The sequence below is a fragment of the Chamaea fasciata genome, unplaced genomic scaffold (assembly GCF_029207755.1).
Source record: "Chamaea fasciata isolate MVZ Bird 193981 ecotype frontalis unplaced genomic scaffold, bChaFas1.0.hap1 SCAF_4, whole genome shotgun sequence".
NCBI classification, from domain to species: domain Eukaryota; kingdom Metazoa; phylum Chordata; class Aves; order Passeriformes; family Sylviidae; genus Chamaea; species Chamaea fasciata.
In genome coordinates, this window is record NW_027094089.1 from 24,124,693 (window position 1) to 24,145,524 (window position 20,832).

General features: G+C 37.2%; 1 protein-coding gene across 2 annotated transcripts in view; it reads left to right on the forward strand.

Moving 5' to 3' along the window:
- The window catches only part of GHR (growth hormone receptor), a 119,420-nt gene extending 103,443 nt beyond the window's left edge, over nt 1-15,977 (forward strand). For both annotated transcript variants that reach the window (XM_066181097.1, XM_066181099.1), the window contains 7 exons: nt 247-376; nt 1,445-1,605; nt 2,609-2,787; nt 6,551-6,722; nt 9,228-9,318; nt 12,833-12,902; nt 13,161-15,977. In XM_066181097.1, the coding sequence (XP_066037194.1) occupies nt 247-376; nt 1,445-1,605; nt 2,609-2,787; nt 6,551-6,722; nt 9,228-9,318; nt 12,833-12,902; nt 13,161-14,123 (1,766 nt within the window). In that variant the 3' untranslated portion in view covers nt 14,124-15,977. The remainder of the gene's footprint in view (nt 1-246; nt 377-1,444; nt 1,606-2,608; nt 2,788-6,550; nt 6,723-9,227; nt 9,319-12,832; nt 12,903-13,160) is intronic.
- The last annotated feature ends 4,855 nt before the right edge of the window (nt 15,978-20,832 follow it).

Genomic DNA, 20,832 nt, shown 5'->3' on the forward strand with positions numbered 1-20,832 from the left:
ACTATTACTTCTACAGAGTACAAGAGAGCTTGACACATCTTTCAAATTTGGCTTCTATAGTCATCTACATGTATGCACGTAAGAATTTAAATCTTTGCCTCATTGGACAGTAGCGACTGGAAGAAAATTTAATTGTTCACCAAAGGTGAAATTATTCACTGAAGTTTCATTTTAACAGCAAGTTAGTCTGGGGTTTGGATTTGTTTAATGTGTATCCTTCTGTCCCCTGCTTTTTTTTTCTGACAGACATTTTGCAGTGGCCACAAATCAGCAAATGCAGATCACCTGAAATGGAGACATTTTCTTGTTTTTGGACTGCTGGAAATTTTTATAACCTCACTGTTCCAAGAATACTACAGCTATTGTACAAGAAGAGGTAATAAAAGCTGAAACAGGGAAAGAGAGAAGTACTGTATTTTGCCATGCTTGTTAGGTTGTTACTGTTAATTTTTTACTGTGATATGAGCCTTACTGTTTTTAAGGGTTTAAAACCATGTTTTAAGTACATTTTTTTCCAATGTCAGAATTTATTGGTAATTATTAAGCAATTTGCAGCAACGAGCATTATTTGACAGATAATTAAGAACACATTCTTGCTAAAAGTAGGTCCAGGTTTCAGAATCCAAAACTGAACACCATCTGGCTTAGGTAAGGATTTTTTAATAGGCAACTTCAGTTTATTCTTTATCCATTTAACCTGCAACACTGAGATTCCTTGTATGTGTGCACAGATGTGGAGGTTGGATACAGCCCCTTTCAAATTTTTATTAAAATTTTATGAAGTCCCAATTGATCAATTGCTGTGATAAAGTCTGAATGTACAGATCCAGGAGAAAAGGCTGCTCTGATACTGGGATAATGTTTCATTGAGTCCTGTTTAATTATGATTCAGCTCAACTTTAAGCTTTTTCAATTTTCAGGTTGCTACAATGATTAGCCTGCAAAAGGACATAGGCATTACCAGTAATGACTATTAAGGAAAGAGGCCTTTTGTTCACAGGAACAGGAGAATGTGATTTTCTGTTCCCTCTAATGAACAGGGTTTTGATCTTTTTGATCTACAGATGCTTTTTGATGATGGTGATGATACATTTGCATAGCAGACTGAAACCTAATGGCAAGGCTGTCTTTCTTAGTTACTCTGAGACATCTCAGAAATCACAGAATCATAGAATAACAGAATCATAAAATGGTTTGGTTTAGAAGGCACCTGAAAGTTCAACTATTTTCCAGGCCAATAAGAGTACATGACTACCTAAACTCTGTTATGCAGGTTTCTCTGATAGTGGTTTCATTATAAATCACTACCAACATTGACATGTTTTTATCCCTTTTGTAAGTTATAAAACTTACCAGCACTGTGTCTCATAAAACCTGTAATTTGTACTTTGTAAGGTCTGTAAATCTCTCTCTCAGGAATACTGCATTTTTGTTGTCATTCTAGTAATGAGGAAGACTGGAAAGAATGCCCTGATTATATCACTTCAGGACAAAATAGCTGTTACTTCAACGCATCCTACACCTCTGTGTGGACACCATATTGTGTTCAGCTTGCCAGTAAAAATGAAGTATATGATAAAAAATGTTTCAGTGTTGATGAAATAGGTATGCTTCCATTATGTATATTACCTCTATAAGCTTTTGTATTACTTAAACTGCATTTAAATATTGCTTCTCAGAAAAGTTAGTATCTAAAATATATGATATATAGGAAGGGATTTGATTTTGTAACACTGTAATGTGATCCACACCAAAAAATACTGCCTAGATTTGAAGAAAGCTTAAAGGATAAAAGCAAAATATGTTATTTCTTTTTCTGTATACCAGTGGCCTCTCAAACATGTGCATGCTCAAATGAGCTTGTCTTTGCTGTCACTTTGAGTCCTTTCTAATGGATGCTACATCTCCTTGTACGGCAAAGCTGGCATTAAAACCTTGATTCTGCAAAGCTCTGGAAGCCAAACACTATTTTGTTCCTGTCATCTAAAGGATCAGGATATCTAGTATTTCTAAGCTAGGATTTATATTTATGGCAATATGAATTGTGACTGCCTGGGACTTTACAGATATTACTGTGTGGTAGTGTGCCACCATTAACTGCATATACAGATGCTTTATTCCTACAGATGATTAAAATACCTAATGCTCTCTTTTATTCAGCTGAGCAAATTTAGATTAGTTTTTTGAATGCCAAATTTTTTCAGTTACTTCTGTATTAGCTACTAAATATTTGGTTTTCTGTGTTACTCCAATTATTGTTTTTATTTCTAGTCAGAACTCTAGATTTAAATTTTGATGGATAATTGTTTATATCTAGTGTTTTTAATCTGCTATTCAGAAATATGCTTCAATAGGGAATACATTCTTAATTTTCTTTATTAGTTGCTTGGGTGAGATTTGTGCAGAACATGTCTACTGGCAATCAGGCACAATGTCTTCTTGTTACCAAACTTGCAATGACAAAGTCATTGCAATATATTAGATTTTAATCAGAAAATACATGGTTAATATACTTTTTAAGTCCTGAAATACTTTGTCAGTGTGTAGTAAGAATGGACATTCCACATTGAAAACTGTCTGTTTTATTCCAAATGCTCTGTTTAAACAGTACTACCTGATCCCCCTGTCCACCTTAACTGGACTCTGCTAAATACTAGTCAGACTGGCATCCATGCGGATATCCAGGTAAGATGGGATCCACCACCAACAGCAGATGTCCGGAAGGGATGGATTACTCTGGAGTATGAATTGCAGTACAAAGAAGTTAATGAGACAAAATGGAAGGAGGTATGAAACAAATATTTATTATACATTAGTCATAGTGCAGTGCAGGCTTGTTCTATCCCTGACACTTTTGTACTGCTATGAAAAACGTGTTTGTAATTGTCAATTACATGATACCTTAATTCTTAAACAATATGCCTACGGTTTTTCTGACATTTTCTAGAAAACACCACTGTAACTTCATATGTCAAGATAGTTGACAGGCAGGATAATGAAAAATCCAGAAACACCTGTGTTAGATTAGTAAGTATAAGAAGAGTCAGATACGTGCAAGTTTTTTCAAGGATAAAATATTTATCTATTATTTTCTTAAACTTCAACTGTTTTAAAAGTTCATGGTGTTTCAGTAGTCAGAACAGGAAATCTGTTTGGTAAATATCACCATGTCAAACCAGATTCTTCAGAGTACCTGTAAGAAGGAAGGAAGGAAGGAAGGAAGGAAGGAAGGAAGGAAGGAAGGAAGGAAGGAAGGAAGGAAGGAAGGAAGGAAGGAAGGAAGGAAGGAAGGAAGGAAGGAAGGAAGGAAGGAAGGAAGGAAGGAAGGAAGGAAGGAAGGAAGGAAGGAAGGAAGGAAGGAAGGAAGGAAGGAAGGAAGGAAGGAAGGAAGGAAGGAAGGAAGGAAGGAAGGGAGGAAGGAAGGAAGGGAGGAAGGAAGGAAGGGAGGAAGGGAGGAAGGAAGGGAGGGAGGGAGGGAGGGAGGGAGGGAGGGAGGGAGGGAGACTTTGAGTTGCAATTTAAAATTTGATACAATAAGCTAATAAAAATAATGCAACATAGATAAGACTTACTGATTTCATACCAGACATCAAGGGGAAATTTTTGGAAATTAAATATATGAAAGTATAAAATAATGTATTACAAATCTTTTAAGTTTTCTTTTTGAAAATCACTTAGCTTCTCATGTAGTTAGATTTTCTGTACAGGGAAGATATTGTACCCATCTTACCTGAATGCATAGGCTAAATGCCAATGTGCCATGGCATATTTGCATATGGAGAGCTCTTCTTCAATGCAGTAAGAACATCATGTCAGAGGAGAATCCTTCCTTTGCTTTCTTATTAATATGAACTGAATTAACTGGCAAAAAGAAGAAAAAAACCACCCAGATAATACTGTTTCAAATTTGTCTTCAACTAGGAAAGGAAAATTTAAACAATTTGAAGAAAGTCAAATTTACCAATTGAAACACAGTCAGACTGGTTTGCTTGCCTTCACCTGAGAAAGACCATGGCCCCCTCCTCACTTCTGGTCCTTCTCAGTGTTAGCATTTTCTCTTTAGCCTGGTCCTTATTAATAAGTCTACAGGCCTATAATGTCTGTAACGGTTTTTTCCTAATAATTCACTGTCTTTCTATCTATACTGGTTTAAGCTATACTTAATATATTAGTCTCTATTTTAAAGCCTATGAAATGTGCTAAGTTTAGGCAGTAAATCAGTAATCTTTAAGAACCTGAAAATCTGCAGATTTTCAAAAGTAGGAATACAGGTATGTCTCTAAAAATGCACATTTTTTTAATAAGAGTTTCAATATCAGTCATATAAATACCCTAATAAAGCTTTGTTCTTCCTCCAGTACCATCAATAATCCCAGAATACTTTGAGAATAGTTCTTCTCAGGAGAGCAAAGATTTGAAAATCAGTGTTCTTTCAGAACACAGATAAGGAATTCCTGACTGCGATACTTGCCTCAAGAGACAAAGTATTATAGATTAAGGTGGACTTAAACTGTGTATATTGTAGGGTTTTGTAAGCCTTTCATCTTAGGAGCATAAACATGGCATAATTCAGTGAGACAATATGAGCGCATGAAATACAAACTTCTGAACAAAATCTTGTCTGGCCCAGGACAAGAGCAAATTTCTGAATAACAGCATTGGAACTATGCTACAATTTCACTCTTTGTATTCCTTGCTACAAATGCCTTCTCTAATCAGTCTTGAAGCAGATTAAGACAGAAATGTCTGGTTATACATTGTCAAGTTATACAAATCTAGTTATTACTAGTTTTTTACATAAAGGATAATCCTTGACTGCTTAAATATACCATAATGCTTTGCACATATAACTAACAAAAAAATTATAGTACTTATTATTGTACAAAGTCCCCCCTGACTGAATCTTGCTTGTAATTTTTCTATATGTTTTGGGATTATTGATTGCTTTATCATGCCTAGCCTTTATTATTTTTCAGTATATTTACTAATTAAAAATAAATAACTTCGAAATTGAAAGAATATTGAACATTAATTAGTAAACTGTTGAAACAGTAAGTTATAGTGATAAGAGGACCAAAACTATTTTCTGAGAGATGTTCTAAACCAAGTAAAACCCACCCTGACATAACGGGTGTTCATGAGACAGAGACAAATGATTGGTTACCTTTTATGATGTCTCTCTCATATGGCTTTTACTTGATTTAATCCATGACAAATGCTGATCAGTTCACTTCATGCTGAACTTTTCCCACTCCATACCTCCTACTCTATCCAGGAGTCTTTCATTAAGGCTCTGATTTAGTCTTCTTGGCTTTTTCCAAGTGACACCATTATTTGGGATGCATGTAAACCTATCCATAATACTTCAGTGAACTATTTCTTTGTGGCTTAATAGCACGAGATAGGTATATATTGAATGTCCTTCCCAATGCTTTCCAAATGGATATTCTTCACATGTTAAAAACATTGGTGATGTACAGCAATGGTTCTCCACAATCTTATGCTCAGCTACTGGCTGAGAAAAGCAGTCTGCCTCCTCCAAAATCTGACTGGGTAGTTGTAAGAACACTGGAGTCTAGAGTCACCAGGGATCAGACAACTGCAGAGATCATGCTTGCCAACAAATAGTGTCTCAAGTTTAGGTGGTGTAGCTATAGAGATTAGAGGACTGTATTGTTGAAGCTTGCTTCAAATTCCCAAAGGCTGCTGTTTTCCAGTATTTTAACTCCTCGCCATGATGGGTTTTTTCTGGTATCATCCTTGCTTCTGAAGTAAAGGTAGAATATAATATCTGCCACATGGATTTCTATTTTGAGTACATTTTCCTTATTTTTGTATACTTTTGTAGGCCTATTGGAATTAAAATGCGTGTTCTTAGAGGTGTAATATAAAAAGGCAGAAATTTCATGTATTAAAATCTCCAGTGTGATTTCCTAAACAGTTTGATATTCAGCAGTATCTAAGTATGTTTCAGCTAATACAGAAGTTTCAAAGACCCAGCAATCTGATGCCAGCTCTCACACAGTCTCCATTATGACATTTTGTATCTAGCTGAAGATTTTGGGAACCTATACGTTGTTCTCCAAATAAAAACATGTGTAACATGCAATATGTTTGGTTATAACCATTGAATCTGTGGTGGAGACTGCAGTAATTTTAGAACTCCCGTGTTATTTTAACAGCATTTTTGGCATTCTGCAATCAGCAATGTTGTGTTATAACAGTAAAAAGGATTTACAACTTGAAAGATCAGTGAAAGATGTTCACACCACCTACTTATGGCATGTAACTGGGGGAAGCTGCCTGTCTTCACTGACTGTATCTACGGAGCTTGGATTCTCTGCTTTTGGTCCTTGAAGTACGGAAATGCCTGACGACTACTAAGTCAACAGTAAATGGTGTGAATGTTCTCGGAACTCTTCTTGTGGTATTCTTAAAATTCTCAGGAGCAAAAATGCCTTCTTCGAATTTTTGTTTTAGAAATGAAGCAGCAGTGTAAAGTTTCCAATACAACTCAAACAAATAAATCACAGTCCTTCTGTCTTTACAGTTGAAACCCAGACTCTCAACAATGGTTCCACTGTACTCTCTGAAGACAGCAAGAGATTATGAGATACGAATCCGATCAAGACAACGAACCTCTGAAAAATTCGGGGAGTTCAGTGAAATCCTCTATGTATCATTTTCTCAAATAGGCATTGGATGTGATCATTGTACAGAAGGTAAACTAGCTAAGTGTTTTTATAGCTGTGATTCTTGTCTTTTCAGTGATAGGGTGGAGGGTGGTTTCAACCATGTTATATGGTTGAATACATAGGTAATCCAGTCTACTATGTGAGAATCATCAAGGGAGATTGAGAATGTTCAAGTTCCATGTACAAGTTCAGAGGTAAACTCAGCAAGACTGTTTCACAGATCACCAGAGAGCAAAAATAGAAATAGCTTTAAGAATCAGAAATAACTGCTGTTGCACATCTCAAAGAGTCTAAACCAGAATTAAATCTCATACTTCATCATCTAAAATGAGCACTTCAGTTGGGAAGAGAAGAATTGTGATTTCTTGTAATACTGTTGGCTAAGTTTTTTTCCAGAATTCTGTGCTTTTTTGATCATCCTGATATACTGTCAAGGGCAGTGAGTGTTTTTCTCATTCTTGCTTATGACTGTACTCATTTTAAAGTGCTGTTAAAGACAGAAGTAGAAGCAGCCATTGAGAATCACATTTTTTCTATTGAAGGAACGAGACAGTGCCTTTTTCCAGAAGTGTTCTTAGGTCTGAGCTACTAAATTAAGTCTTCAAAATATGAGGTCTTCAGCAAGTAATTTCAAAAAACCACTTCATTTTTCAGGGTATTACATAAAACCTGTAACTTATCTTTCAAAATCTTGTTAGATTCTCCTTTTTTTGCTCTTCCTATTATTAGTTCTCATTTCTAATTTATAGGAAAAGTTAAGGTTCTGTACATGCGGCATTTTTTTATTAACCCGATCCACATTAAGTGGTCAAGTTTTTCGTATTAATGAAATTAAAATACTAGGAAAATCTAAGGCCACCCTATAGCCAGTTTTCTTCAGTCACTGCAACTCAGATTCTCCAAGGTGATCCAAATCCACACACCTCACACAGCAGCAGTGAGCTGATTTGATTGAGAATTTATTTTTCCTTCTTTTGTATATCACTTTCAGGAACACAGAATTAAACTTTAGATACATTTAATGTATTAATAATTTAAAGTCTTCTAATGGAATGTTCTGACTCCTTGAAGGAGCTGGACGTTTGCTGGTCTCACTGACATGACAATGAGTTACTAAAATAGAGACCTGTTTAACACAAACATATCCATATAGGACTTTATTGATGCCTGAATGCATGTCTGGTCAAAATCTGAGCTGGGTACACAGATCTCAAATTCATACCGGAATTTTTTATTTATACATAAAATGTATTTCTTTATAAACAACCTCTGAAAGGTATTTATGATCATAAATAGAGTTCTAAAGCTTTCTGTCTAGTGTTCCTTGGCCCAAAAAAATAAGAATGAAATTTTTGTAGGAAATTGAAAAATATGAAAAAATGAGAAAAATCTAAGATGAAAGCTAGAAAAAAATTCTCTATGCTTTGTAATTTATAATGTCATATTAAGAATAATGGAATTGCTAGTATTTAAGAGATAAAACATTTCATTTATGAGCATAGTTCCTCATTTCTACTAAATTGCATTTCTCAATTAATTTCTAAATTCTTCATAGCCACCTGCAAGGCAAATGAAAGGGGCTATTTTTCAGTTGGTACACAAGATAATTAATGTTCAACCTTTAGAAAGAGAAGTGGTGTATTTTTTGACACCAATATACTTTACTTTTTGTTAGGAAAAAATAGTTTGCTTGTGATTTTGTGTGCTATTAGTAAAGTTCTCTCAGCTTGGATGAACAAGTAGTAGCATGGTCTGTGGCATTATATGCCCTCAAGACTAATGATACCATATTCTAAGCAGGCAGAATGTTCCTCATGGCTGGTTTTGCTATAGACATTATCTTTATTGATCTTGTTTAGATTTTTGAAATCAGTCTAGTTTAGCAAGGAGTCTCAGCAGACTCGTAAATGCATGGAAACTGCTGAGTCAAAAAGATGCCATGGATTAGGAATGGTACTTCCCAATTCAGTGCCATGACTGAGACTCTTCCAATCCACACCCCGTTCACTCCGTCCTCCCTTCCCCTCTCTGCTCCAGTGGGAAGGAGTTGAGAACTGACGACACAGAAAGTGAAGATCACAGGTTGAGGTATGAACAGTTTGCTGGAAACAGCAATGAGATAAGAAAACAAACAGTAAAAGCGTCAATATTAATAGCAAAAGTATATGAAAGAGAGGGTGGCTCACACCCTCTGAGTGAGAGATGCTCCCAGCAGAGACAAGGAGCAATGTCAGACAATACCACCACATTTTTCAACCAGAAGTCACACCCTTCTTGGAAGCCAGGGAGTCCCTTTTTCCACCCCTGGCAGTGACATGAGGTGGTATCAAAGAACCTCCCAAGTGCTGGCCAGAACTAGGTCAAAAGCACATTTTTATTTCTGCTAAACACAGATCTTTCACATTTAAGTAACAAAAATTTTCATCAGTTTTTACCACTTTGGAATCCTCAGGTGGTTGAAGACAAGGTTGAAATTAAAGATGTGACAATGATGGAAATTCCTGCTTATATATTCATGTTTTGTTGTTTCAGAAGTTGAGTTTCCGTGGTTCTTAGTTGTTGTCTTTGGAGTGTGTGGGCTGGCTGTAACAGTGATCTCAATCATGCTGTCTAAACAACCAAGGTAGAGACATTTTTTAATTGTTCGATTATATGTACCTATATGTAACTTTAAAAAAAGATTTTTCGATTATTTCAGATTTGGGGGACTAGGAACTGTTCTGAGCATTTTTGTCCATTCTTGTAAACTCCATATAATTGGAATTAGTATGTATGGAGCCTTCAGCACAGAGAATCTGTTCATGTTAATCTTCCTCTTTCACTGCAGTATGTTTTTTTCTGCAGAATGTACATGACTGATTTACTTAGGCTTTGAAGGAGGCTGTTTTTTTAGTTTACTCAAATTTTGTACATGCTATTTTTTATTCACATGCTATTCAAAAGTTTCATACTAACCTATGTCTATGTATTTGATTTTGTTCTTAGACCATTCCACTAAACTCTACTTCTTGAACCCAAGGGAAAGACCTTGAGTCGTAGGGGAATACTTGGTCCCTGGATAAACTGCAGCTCCTGTAGATAACAGGAATAAAATGAAACAAATCACAGAATTGCATTGTTTGTAAAAATTACAAAATTGTGTCATATAGAAAAAATGAAAGAACGAAACATACATAAAAATGACAGGTTTTAAAATTAATTAATCCCCGAATATGTGTTTTCAGGAATAGGTTTTGGCAGAGTTCAACTTGGATGTCATATCAGTGCTGTTGTACACTATGGAGCAACACCATGGTCAAGACCCAGTGCACACATGCGTGTTGTCAGTGGTCTTGTGTATACACTGAAAATAAACACTGAGTAGTTTTGCACATATCAGCAAATGATGAAATTTCATTTCACATACTGGAATTAAAACAATAATGGTGCTTTTGGATCAGATCTAAAAAAATATTTTTTCATTAAGCAGGAACTTTTTATTTAAGCAAGCTCTATGCTTTGACAGTTTAATTTCAGGAAGCCATTCCCTGCAATAGCATGCCAGTTGCAGATTTAAGGCTCCTGATACAATTCATGACAAAAGCTTGATGTGTTGAATGGAACAGTGTGCATGTGGTACCACGAGCTAAGGTCAGCACACTGACCAAGGGGTGGCTTAGTCTCAGAAAACCTTGAGGTCTGGAGCATGTCTTTGATCAGAGTTTATGAATATCTTCCATGCTAATCATGAATGCTGGAAGAAGCTCTTCTCCACTGAGGACCTTCACATGGAAAGATTTTCTGGACTGCAGGCATGAGCCCTTTCCTTCAAACTGGACCATTTAGTGGTGGAATGGCAATGTATTCTGCAGAGAAGCAGCCTGCATAGGTTTTCCATAATGCAAAATATCCAGGCTTGGTTTCCTCCTGATTCTGAAAGATACCAGTTCATATTTTCCTCAGTTCTGATCTCACAGGCTCTGAACAAGTCTTTCTAGGACAGATGCCATAGGTTTAGAGTTGAGAGATGAAAACATGAATTATGATAGGCTAAGAAAGGAGCAGAGCATAGTTCTCCCTCCCAAATGTCTTCTCCAGGCAGTGAGTGGTAAAACTCTTTGTCTGTTTCATTAGAAGCAATGCCCAGTCCTGTCAGAATACCTGATTTGTGGATTCAACTGTAAAGCACAAGTCCTAATCCTGATAGCCCAACCAGTTTCCACTGCCTCTCCAGGGATTAGGCGGAAAATTACTGGATTTCTGGCTCTCATTAGACTTGCTGGGCAGAACACTAAGGATCTTCTCAAAACCAGAAACATCTGAGGAATGTGGACATGCCATGGTTAAGCCAAAGTTGCCTAAATTTCTCTCTAGACACTCTTTTAAGACTTCTGTGACCCTCTCTGGACCTCACCAAGGGCACTAAAAATGCAGAAAAACTAATATTTGGATTTCTATCTACCATTTCCTGCACCTTACTTTCTAAAGTAGCCAGTTACCCCATATAAAGAGAATTTTGAATTTTCCTTTGGTTTATCTGTTTGCAAAAGAAGAAGGGAAGTAAAATGGAAGAGATACGCATGACCAGCTACTATTATTGGATTATTATTAAGGGGAAATCATCCTTCTATTAGAATAGGGGGGACGAGGGGGTGGTTTGGTTTGGCGAGTTTTTTTGCCCCCTAAAAAATTAGGAATGCACTTTATGAAGGACTAGAAGAGTATGTATGTCCAAGCAAGTTACTAGACCTTTCTCTACAAGGGTAAACCCCTGCCCTAATTATATATTACTTCTTTCACTAATAATTCAAAAAGCAGAACTGTTATAGAGATGGCAAAATACTAGCCTAAACTTTTGCAGATGTTTTTCAGTTTTATTTATTAGTTCTAAAGTAATTTGCTCTTTCCACCAATTCCCATTTTCTGTTCCCCTATTTAAATTTATTGGGCATATGCAAGGCTACGTTGTCCCTGAAAAAAATTTTGGAAAAGTCACAGGTTTGTTTCAGGTTCCATTGAAAAGTATGTAAAAAGGGAATCTATTGACAGAGTTCTGGGAATTTACTCTCTGTCTATACAGCGTTTAATTGTCAAAGACCAGACTCCAAAATGGGTTCCCACATAAATTTAAGTGATTTCAAAAAGGAAGCTTGCATAAAACTTGTTTCTTAATTTGCCATGAGACAAAACATTACTTCTTTTCCTTAGGACTATTTGTGTCTTAGTTTGGGAAGACAGGTATCTGCCGGGTAATAAAAAAAACAACTGCAGTTTCCTTTGGGATGGAGAGTGTAAACCCCCCCTCCACCTCCTTTTTTTCTTTTTCAATTATAAATTACAATCAGAGGCTCTTAGGCAAAGATTTGGAAAATAGGAATAGCAGTTCTTTACTAGTATGTATTACAAAGCAAACAAACACAAAAAACCCCCACCAAACAACTACAGCATTAATAACAAACGAAAACAGTACCACGAACCTTGAGGGCTTTGTTTCACAAAACCCAGGGCAGTTCGGTTTTGGTGTCCCTGCAGGATCCTCAGAGCACCAAGCTGGAACAGTGGAAAGTCCCGGGCTGGTAGCTGGGATGGCAGGGTGTCCCGGCAGGCAGGGGCAGGATGTCCCGGCAGTGCAGGGGGTGCAGGGTCACGCTGTAGCAAGAGGAGCAGCGCCGAAGAAGCCGAAGGCGAGGCAGCGAGGCAGGGCCGGCCCAGCTCCCGCGGGTGGCAGAGAAACCGCAGGATTCCGGCCGAACCGGTGATAGTAGATTTCCCAGGACTGGATCCCTTTGGCCACAGTGAAACTCTTCCAGCCAGCAACAGCCATTCTCTCTCCCCCCGAACGCCGGAACAAGAAGAGCCCGCAGCTGCCTCAAGCTCTGTCTTTTACCTGCATTATCTCCCCCTTCCACTTTTGTCCACTTCTTTGTTTCGGTTAAGTACTGTCAAGTATCTAACACTTGGTCTCCTTGGTAACTTATGGGGAAAAAATTCTTTAGAGAAAGAAGGAACAAACCTAACCCCCAACAATTTGAAATTTCATTTTCAAATATTTACATTTTGAAGTCATTAAATATAAATGCAATGTAAGCCTGTTTTCTTTCTAACTTCCTCAAAAAAAGACCACTGTCAATTAAAAGCTCTTCTTTTTCTTTTTCCAGGTTAAAGATGCTTATTTTTCCTCCTGTGCCAGTTCCAAAGATTAAAGGGATTGACCCAGATCTTTTGAAGGTGATATTGAACTCTAATACCTACAGTGAGAATCTCTGTAGTAGTAGCAGATGACAACTGTTGTCCCAGGCAGAAAAATTTTGTAGAAGAAAATTCTGACATCTGGAGAGTTGCCATAGAATCAGTTTGCATAAAATAATTTTGAATCCCTTTGCAATTATTACATAACTACAGTCATCTTTACATAAGTTAACATCATTAAAATGACAAGCATTTCTATTAATTTATCTATAAAATTGTTTTTTATTTGCTTTGTAGAAAGGAAAGCTAGATGAAGTGAATTCCATCTTAGCCTGCCATGACAACTACAAGACGCAGCTATACTGCGATGACTTGTGGGTTGAGTTCATTGAGCTGGACATAGAAGACCCTGAAGAAAAGAACAGAGCCTCAGACACTGACAGGCTCCTGAGTGAAGATCATCTGAAATCTCACAGTTGCTTGGGAACGAAGGATGATGATTCTGGACGGGCCAGTTGTTGTGAACCAGATATTCCAGAGACAGACTTCAGTGCAAGCGACACGTGTGATGCCACCTCTGATAGTGATCAGTTCAAAAAGGCTACTGAAAAGGAAGAGGATCTCTTGTGCCTTGAAAGGCAAGATAATGATGAGTCACTTCCAAACCTTGCCAGCACAGACCCACAGCACCAGCATAGGAACACTCAGTCTGAAAACAGCAACGTGTGGGCACCCTTTGAAGACAGCGTTGAGTCGCCCCATCTGTTGGTCCATACCCAGATAGTCAACCAGAATTCAATGACAAGTACTGACTTTTACGCTCAAGTGAGTGATATTACTCCAGCAGGCAGGGTGGTACTTTCACCAGGGCAGAAATCCAAGTTGGGGACAGCACAGCGTGAAGGCTGCACAGAACAAAACTTCACCATGGACAACACCTATTTCTGTGAGGCAGATGTGAAAAAATGCATTGCTGTGACCTCCCACGAAGAGAATGAGCCACGTATTCAGGAACAAGGCTATAATGAAGATGGTTACTTCACCACAGAGAGCCTTACCACTACTGTTGCCAACCTTGGAGCTTCGACAGCAGCAACCCCCAGTTCAGAGATGCCTGTCGCAGACTATACGTCAATCCACATTGTTCAGTCTCCACAGGGCCTCGTGCTCAACGCGACTGCGCTGCCGGTGCCAGACAAGGAATTCAACGTGTCCTGTGGCTATGTGAGCACAGACCAGCTGAACAAAATCATGCCATAGCTCTTTTTTGACTAGGTGTGTGTAGTGTTTCACAGCAGAGAGTCAGTTTTGGGCTTGTATGCTGAAACCAAAATGAAGTCTGAAAGTTTTTTGTGGTTCCTATAATTTTATCTGAAATGTTGCAGCATAAACTATACATCAAAATATTCCTATTGTGTTCTGTAAATATTATCTATGAATTTGTCTTGAGGCTGTTTTGTCTTGCTCTTGTGAGTGTTGATTTTTGTGAAATTAAACATTGAAATTACTGTTTAATGTACAGTAAATTGTGCATTTTGATAAAGCTAAAAATCAGGTGGTTTAAAGTGTAAGAATTTAGAAAAAACTGCTGTTGGCAGAAATCTTTATATCAATAATTGGGAATTGATCATATAGGTGAAAACACAAAAGTAGCCTGACTAAATAACACATCTATTTTGATTTATATAAATTGGTAAAATATATTTTAATACTTTGGTCATAAAACCATAAATATTTTCTATTACACTAAATACCGTAGTTCAATTATGGTGACCCATTTAAGTAATGTAATTGCTGCAGTCCTAAAAAGGAGTTTTCTGTTTTTTAAAATTTTGTTCACAGCTAAAAGAAAAAATAGATTTTTACAGAGCCATTTTATACCTCCAAAGAAATCTACAGAAAAATTTTGAAATATTGTAGGAACTTAAAAGTAACTGATTCTATTACTTTCTTACAGTAACTAGTATAGAAATATACATGCAATTTAAAGTTCTGTGTAAAATTTCAAAATATGCCCAACGATACTTGGGCAAATTATTCTGTTCTTCATCCGATTCTAGTTAATGCTAATAATAATACACTTTTTATAAGCAAAATCTTGTTGATCACAGTATTAAACACTGTGCAACTAAACTTTCACTGAAAATTTTTGAGAGCACATGAATAAGCTCTGATAACTTAGCAGCATAGTATCTTCGTATTTGACCAACTTCTGAAGCCCTTCCAGAGCCAAAGGTATAACTACATTTATTAGTCTGTGCCATATAAAGTCTTCATAAAAAAAAAAAAAAAAGGACTTCAGAAGTTAGCCAGCAGTTAATTTTTAAAGATTTAACAGGATTAAAATACTTCAGTGGAACAAGGGGATCAAGTGCAGTATTGTTCAAACGTGGTTTTCATTTTTGCAGCCTAACAGCATCTCCTCTGACCGTGTTAGGCAGACTTTCAGAAAGAAAGGAGAGAAGCTTCAGTGGGGAAGCTCTCTTTGTTCTTGCATACGTTAAGAACCTGATAGAGCTTTGCAATTAACTGTTATTGTTTCAGAAGTTACCTTCCTAGGCCATGGTTTCATCACAGCAGGGCTCTTCTTAGAAAGCAAATAGGAACATTCATTTCTTTCCTCTGACCTGAACAGAAGTGTATGATGTGCAGCAAATTCAGGTCTTGCTTATGATGTCTCCAACTGAACTCACTGATGCTCTTTTTGTGACCAAGTGCTACATCACTGGGCCCAACTACTGGGTGGGATTTTTAAGTTTAGCACGTACTTTATGGTAAATGTGCATTAGATATTCTGCTAATTTGCTGCTATAATTTTCTAACAGCTACATTATTTAGTTTCATATAAAATTTCATAGATGATAGACACTAATGCAAGTAATGCCTATGAGTGTGTTTGAAAGAAGTTTCTTACTCTGTTTCTATTGCCAAAAATAGTTAAATACCTCAGTCAAACTCAGAATGTCATTTTGGTACTTTACTGGTCACACAAGCCATGATATGCCGGTCAGAAGATGTGTCTTTCAGTTTCTATTTAACTTTCTCTATGTTAGTGTTTTGTTTGTTTTTCTCAAAGTTTAATAAATGTATTGTCTTTCATCTGTCTGGAAACAATGTGGTTTTTTGCTGATAATTAATTTTTTTAATGGAAAATAGGAGATTTTATTAGGAGAAATCAAATCTTTCTCATAGAATAAAGCATAAAGCCACTTTCCTTAGAACAGAAACAATGCCTTATGTGATCAGTGTTTTCACTAATGGATGTCTATGGCGAGATAGGACTTATTGCACCCAGAGCTGACTAAGATGTGTTACCAGTTTAGCTGACCATTTTTGTGCTGCTGGAACACCCTGTGATCAGCAGGCTGGTCCCCAGCCTGTACTGGTGCATGGGTTTATTCTTCTCCAGCTACAGTACCCTGCATTTGCCTTTTTTGAACTTCATTATGTTCCTCTCCACTCAAGTCTCCAGCCTGTTCAAGTCTCACACAGCCTCCTGGTGTATCAACCCCTCCTCCCAGTCCTGGGCCATCTGCCAACTTGTCCCTTCATCCAGGTCACTGATCAATAAGCTGAGCAAGACTGGACCCAGTACTGACCCCTGGGGAACACCACTGACCGCAGGCCTCCAGCTGCACTCTGCACTGCTGATCACAACCCTCTGAGCTCTGCCAGTCAATTCTCAACCCAACTCATTGTCCACTCATCAACCTGTGGTTCTTGAGCTTCCTGTGAGGATGTTATGGGAGGCAGTATTAAAAAACCTTGCAGAAATCCAGATAGACAACGTCCACTGCTCTCCCCTCATTTGTCCAGCCAAGCATTACATAGTAGAAGGCTTTTTTATTCCCTATGCTGCATGCATTGGTCTACAAGCATTCCAGGGAGGTAACGGGGCATGAAGGTCTCCCAGGAGGGGTGCAGGAGAATTACCACAAGCACATACGTACCCCCTTGCCTTGAGGTGTCTGACCTTTTGGTTTTTACCTTTGAAGGCATCTAGGGAACATTTGTCACTGCTCTGGTTGGCCTGGTCTATTTCCTAATTGGATGCAGTGGTGTGAGCTTGCCATTTTGGATCCCACCCCCAAAGTCCTTCACATTGGCCAGCCTGCATGTAAACTGCCTGCATGTGTTCCCTTTCTTAGAATGACACTTTTTTTATAGATTACATGGCAGAGTTTAATCTGTTCTACTATCTATTCAGAAACTATGTTGGTTCTCATAAGCAAGGACTCAAGTTACTCCACTGGCTGTCTCGGTGTCTGTAAGAAGCCACCTTGGTTTGGAAAAGTTTGGATTTGAGCTTCTTTTTATCCATCAAAGACAATGTAAATTTCCAAGACTTAGTGTTACAAAAACCTGAAAAAAGTATCATCTATACCAGTTTCCATTAAGAAAAGTAATTTTGTCAGACATAATTACTATTCTTTATGTACTCTATGTATTCTTTAAATATTATTCTTTACTACTTAGGGTGAAATTTTTTTTCTGACATGATACAGGAAGTGAGATCAGCAGATTGTGAAAGCTATTCAGTCTGAAAATGAAAATGAAAATTACCATTATCAAAGGTATATTTTCTATTTAAAAACAGAGTATTAAAGAAGAGTTGAGTGCTCTTTAGACCTGCCATGATTTTAGAAATGCTTCCCTTTAATAATGACAGTCTCTGTTGGGAATACTTTACAGTCATTTAAAGCTTAGTATATATAATTATATATGCATCAGCATAGTTGTAAGAATGCAAAGTAATTCTCTGGTTCAAAGAGAAACTTCAAACTATATGACATTTAGCCACAGTCAAATTTCTTTCCTGCATTGAGATTGCTATCTCAGGGGCTGATTACCAGACAAAAAACAGGAGTGACTGATGCAGACTACCTGATCTTAGAGGAGAAGGGAGAAAATGTTTGGAGCATGATACTATTTTTATTAAAGAAGAAATGCAGACCTGGGTGGTAGGAAAAGAAGTAAACTACGGAATCTTAGTTTTGCAATACCATTTTTTTTTTCTTCTTGTTTAACTCAGAATATCTATTTATCAGTTTAACTCAGACAATCTGTTTCACTGAGATGGTGGAATTGGTAAGACTTTAACCAGCTTTTATAATCAATTGACTTTGAGGAGATACATGTGGATATAGTTCTCTCTTGGAACCGACTCTGTCTAAATGTAGTTTAGCAGTAAAAATTCTTCTCTCTGACAAATCTTTATTAATTGCATACACAGTCAGTGCTTTAACTGCCATAGAAACCATGCCCTCAGGCCACAGAGAAGCAAGATGTAGTCCAAATCCATTTCTGTGATTAGTATACTACTTAAACACTCTGGCATAACTGTACTTAGCAAGTGCTTCCTTATCTTCTCTAATCAGGGCTATTGGAGTAGGTAACATTCAGAAGCAGAAAAGAAATTGTACCAGTGGTGTCAGAGAAACAGGCACAGCAGAGCAGCTGCCAGCAGTCAGCATGATAAGCAGATGCAGTTATTAAAATCTAGGAAACTGGCATGCTGTTTGACAGGTTTGATTTTTTTTATCACTACAGCACTTGGTATTTCTTTTGCATAATATAAGCCTCTTTATCCTAATATATGAAAACTAGCTGACTAATGGCACATTAGCTTCCTGAAACTAGTCTGAAAAAGCAGATAATCTCATATCATGTGGTAATTTGTGACAGAACATAGGTGAACTCCCTTCCTCAACATTGGAAGAAATAAAAGTATACAGAAGACTTAGTGGGAGTAAAAGAAAAGTTGAGGAGCTTAGGCTTACAACTTTCTATAGCTTTCCATCACGATGCTACAAATTATTCTTCTACTACTGTCCCTGGTCTGCTTTTGAGTTCATACTGAAGGAAATAAAATACATTCCATAACAGACACCTGAGATGTAGACATGCAAGGAAACTCATTTCTTTTTTTTTTTTTAATAGTAACTTCAATTAATGATTTTTTAAAAATTTTATATATTATTTCCCTTGAATATAAGCCCTTACAATATTATACTAGGAAGACATAAACTATAGAACAATACAATGTCAGTTAACTTCCTCAAACTAAAACTTTTCCAATCTATTTCCCAGCAGCTATCTGTGTAGCATGTACACAGTCTCAAGTTACAGAGGAAATACCAACCTTACCCTTCTGAAAAATTCCTTCAGGAACTAATTCTGTGAGCCAACTAAATGTACCTTCCTCGGAAGAGTAAGGCTCAGGCTTAGGAATTTACTAAAGACAACATGATTTCTAGCTAAAACTGTGCTACCAAATGAGTAGGTCCAACCCTTCTTCAACAGACATCTGAGCACAGTATGATTGTTACCCTGAGATCATTATGAGCATCCTATCCTCCACCTGTGGCCTAGCTGTGTGGGGTTCCTTAAGCCAAGTTTTTTGCTTTGTGGCAGAATTATTTCTTTCTTGCAGCATATTTTTGGTGGAATGAGAGAGATTTACTAGTGCCCTGAAATGCCATGAAAATTTTAAGTGACTCTCTGAGCCAAACTACTGCTGGAACAATGTGCAACTCTGGACCAGCTCCTGTGTTAACTGCAATTAGATTTGTAAACCTACAAACCTGTTTAAACATACAAAATTTTACTCAGGGTTCATACGCTTTGTAGTCACAGTAGTCAGATACCAAGGACAGACTAGCCAAAAAATGACCTATTTTATGAAAAGCTCCGGGGACACATGGTGTCTTGCTTTTATAGTATAAATAATGGCAAAATTGTGCCACTTTCTTTTGAATGTGGTTAGTATTAATTAGCTGATCTCTACTAATCACCAATCGATTGATTACAACAACCTTCTGAATTTACTTTGTTGAGGAATGTACTCAATGACTATTTAGAAGCAAAATGCATGCTTTCAGCTTGGCGCTGAAATTAAGCACTGTCATAAACAGAAATACAGTAGACATATGTGTCTTTACAAGTTATAATCCTGATTCCACAGGGAATGATGTAGTAAATGATGCACAAGGCACAAGTATTTCTTTCTCACAAGACTGCTCCCAGCTGTTAAATTTCCATAGGAGAATGACTAATAGTAAATGGAGGGAAAAGTAAGAAAACATAGAAAATACCATCCAAATGGACAGCTTCAGGTACGGTCAATAAGAGAAGATTTGATAATCACTAGAAAAGGTACTCCCTAACAAAACATCCTATGGTATACTGTTAGAACATAGTGGTAACAACACTGAGCTCATAGGTTTGATTCCTGTATCAGGCATTCACTTTAGAGTTGGTGATCCTTCTGGGTCCCTTCCAGCTCAGAATATCCTGTGATTTCAGAGAAATGTATTTCAGATAATATGCTCCTTGCCAGATGTTTGCATGGTTTAAACACTCACTACCACCCTGGTTTTTTAGGTGTACAAGAAAACTAGGTCAGAAGTTCAGTATTAGTTTAAAAGTAGAAGAGATCCAGAATTATAAATAAATCATAAGAATTGTATTATTTGTGCTTAAAATTGAAATTACAATAGTTTGACCCATCAACATTCAACAGAAAGATAAATCCAATGTAGATGGGAAAGCACAGGAATATATGTGAGATTACTCAGGAAGCCAGGAAGCAACACAATTACTTCTCTTGAGTTCATCCTTCTTTCTCTATTACTCTTCGTCTCTGAGATTCACCAGTCATCTTTGTCATATCCTATTTAAAGTGGATAGAGTATCTGTTAAATGCTTCCAAGAAAAGACTAGGAGTTTTTGTAGGCTTGCACCGTGGCTTGGAGGATAGAGTTGTGGCATGATTGGAATGTTAACATGGATGCAGTATAAATGGTAAATAGTAATTTGCAACGTGAAAATCTTCTGAGAATAAAATTATACTAATGACTTCAAGATTTCCAGCAAAATCAAGAATCTGGTTTTGCATAATTACATTCTCTCTGGAAGTGGCTCCCAATGGATGACATTGATAACACTCTAATGATTGATAACACACTAC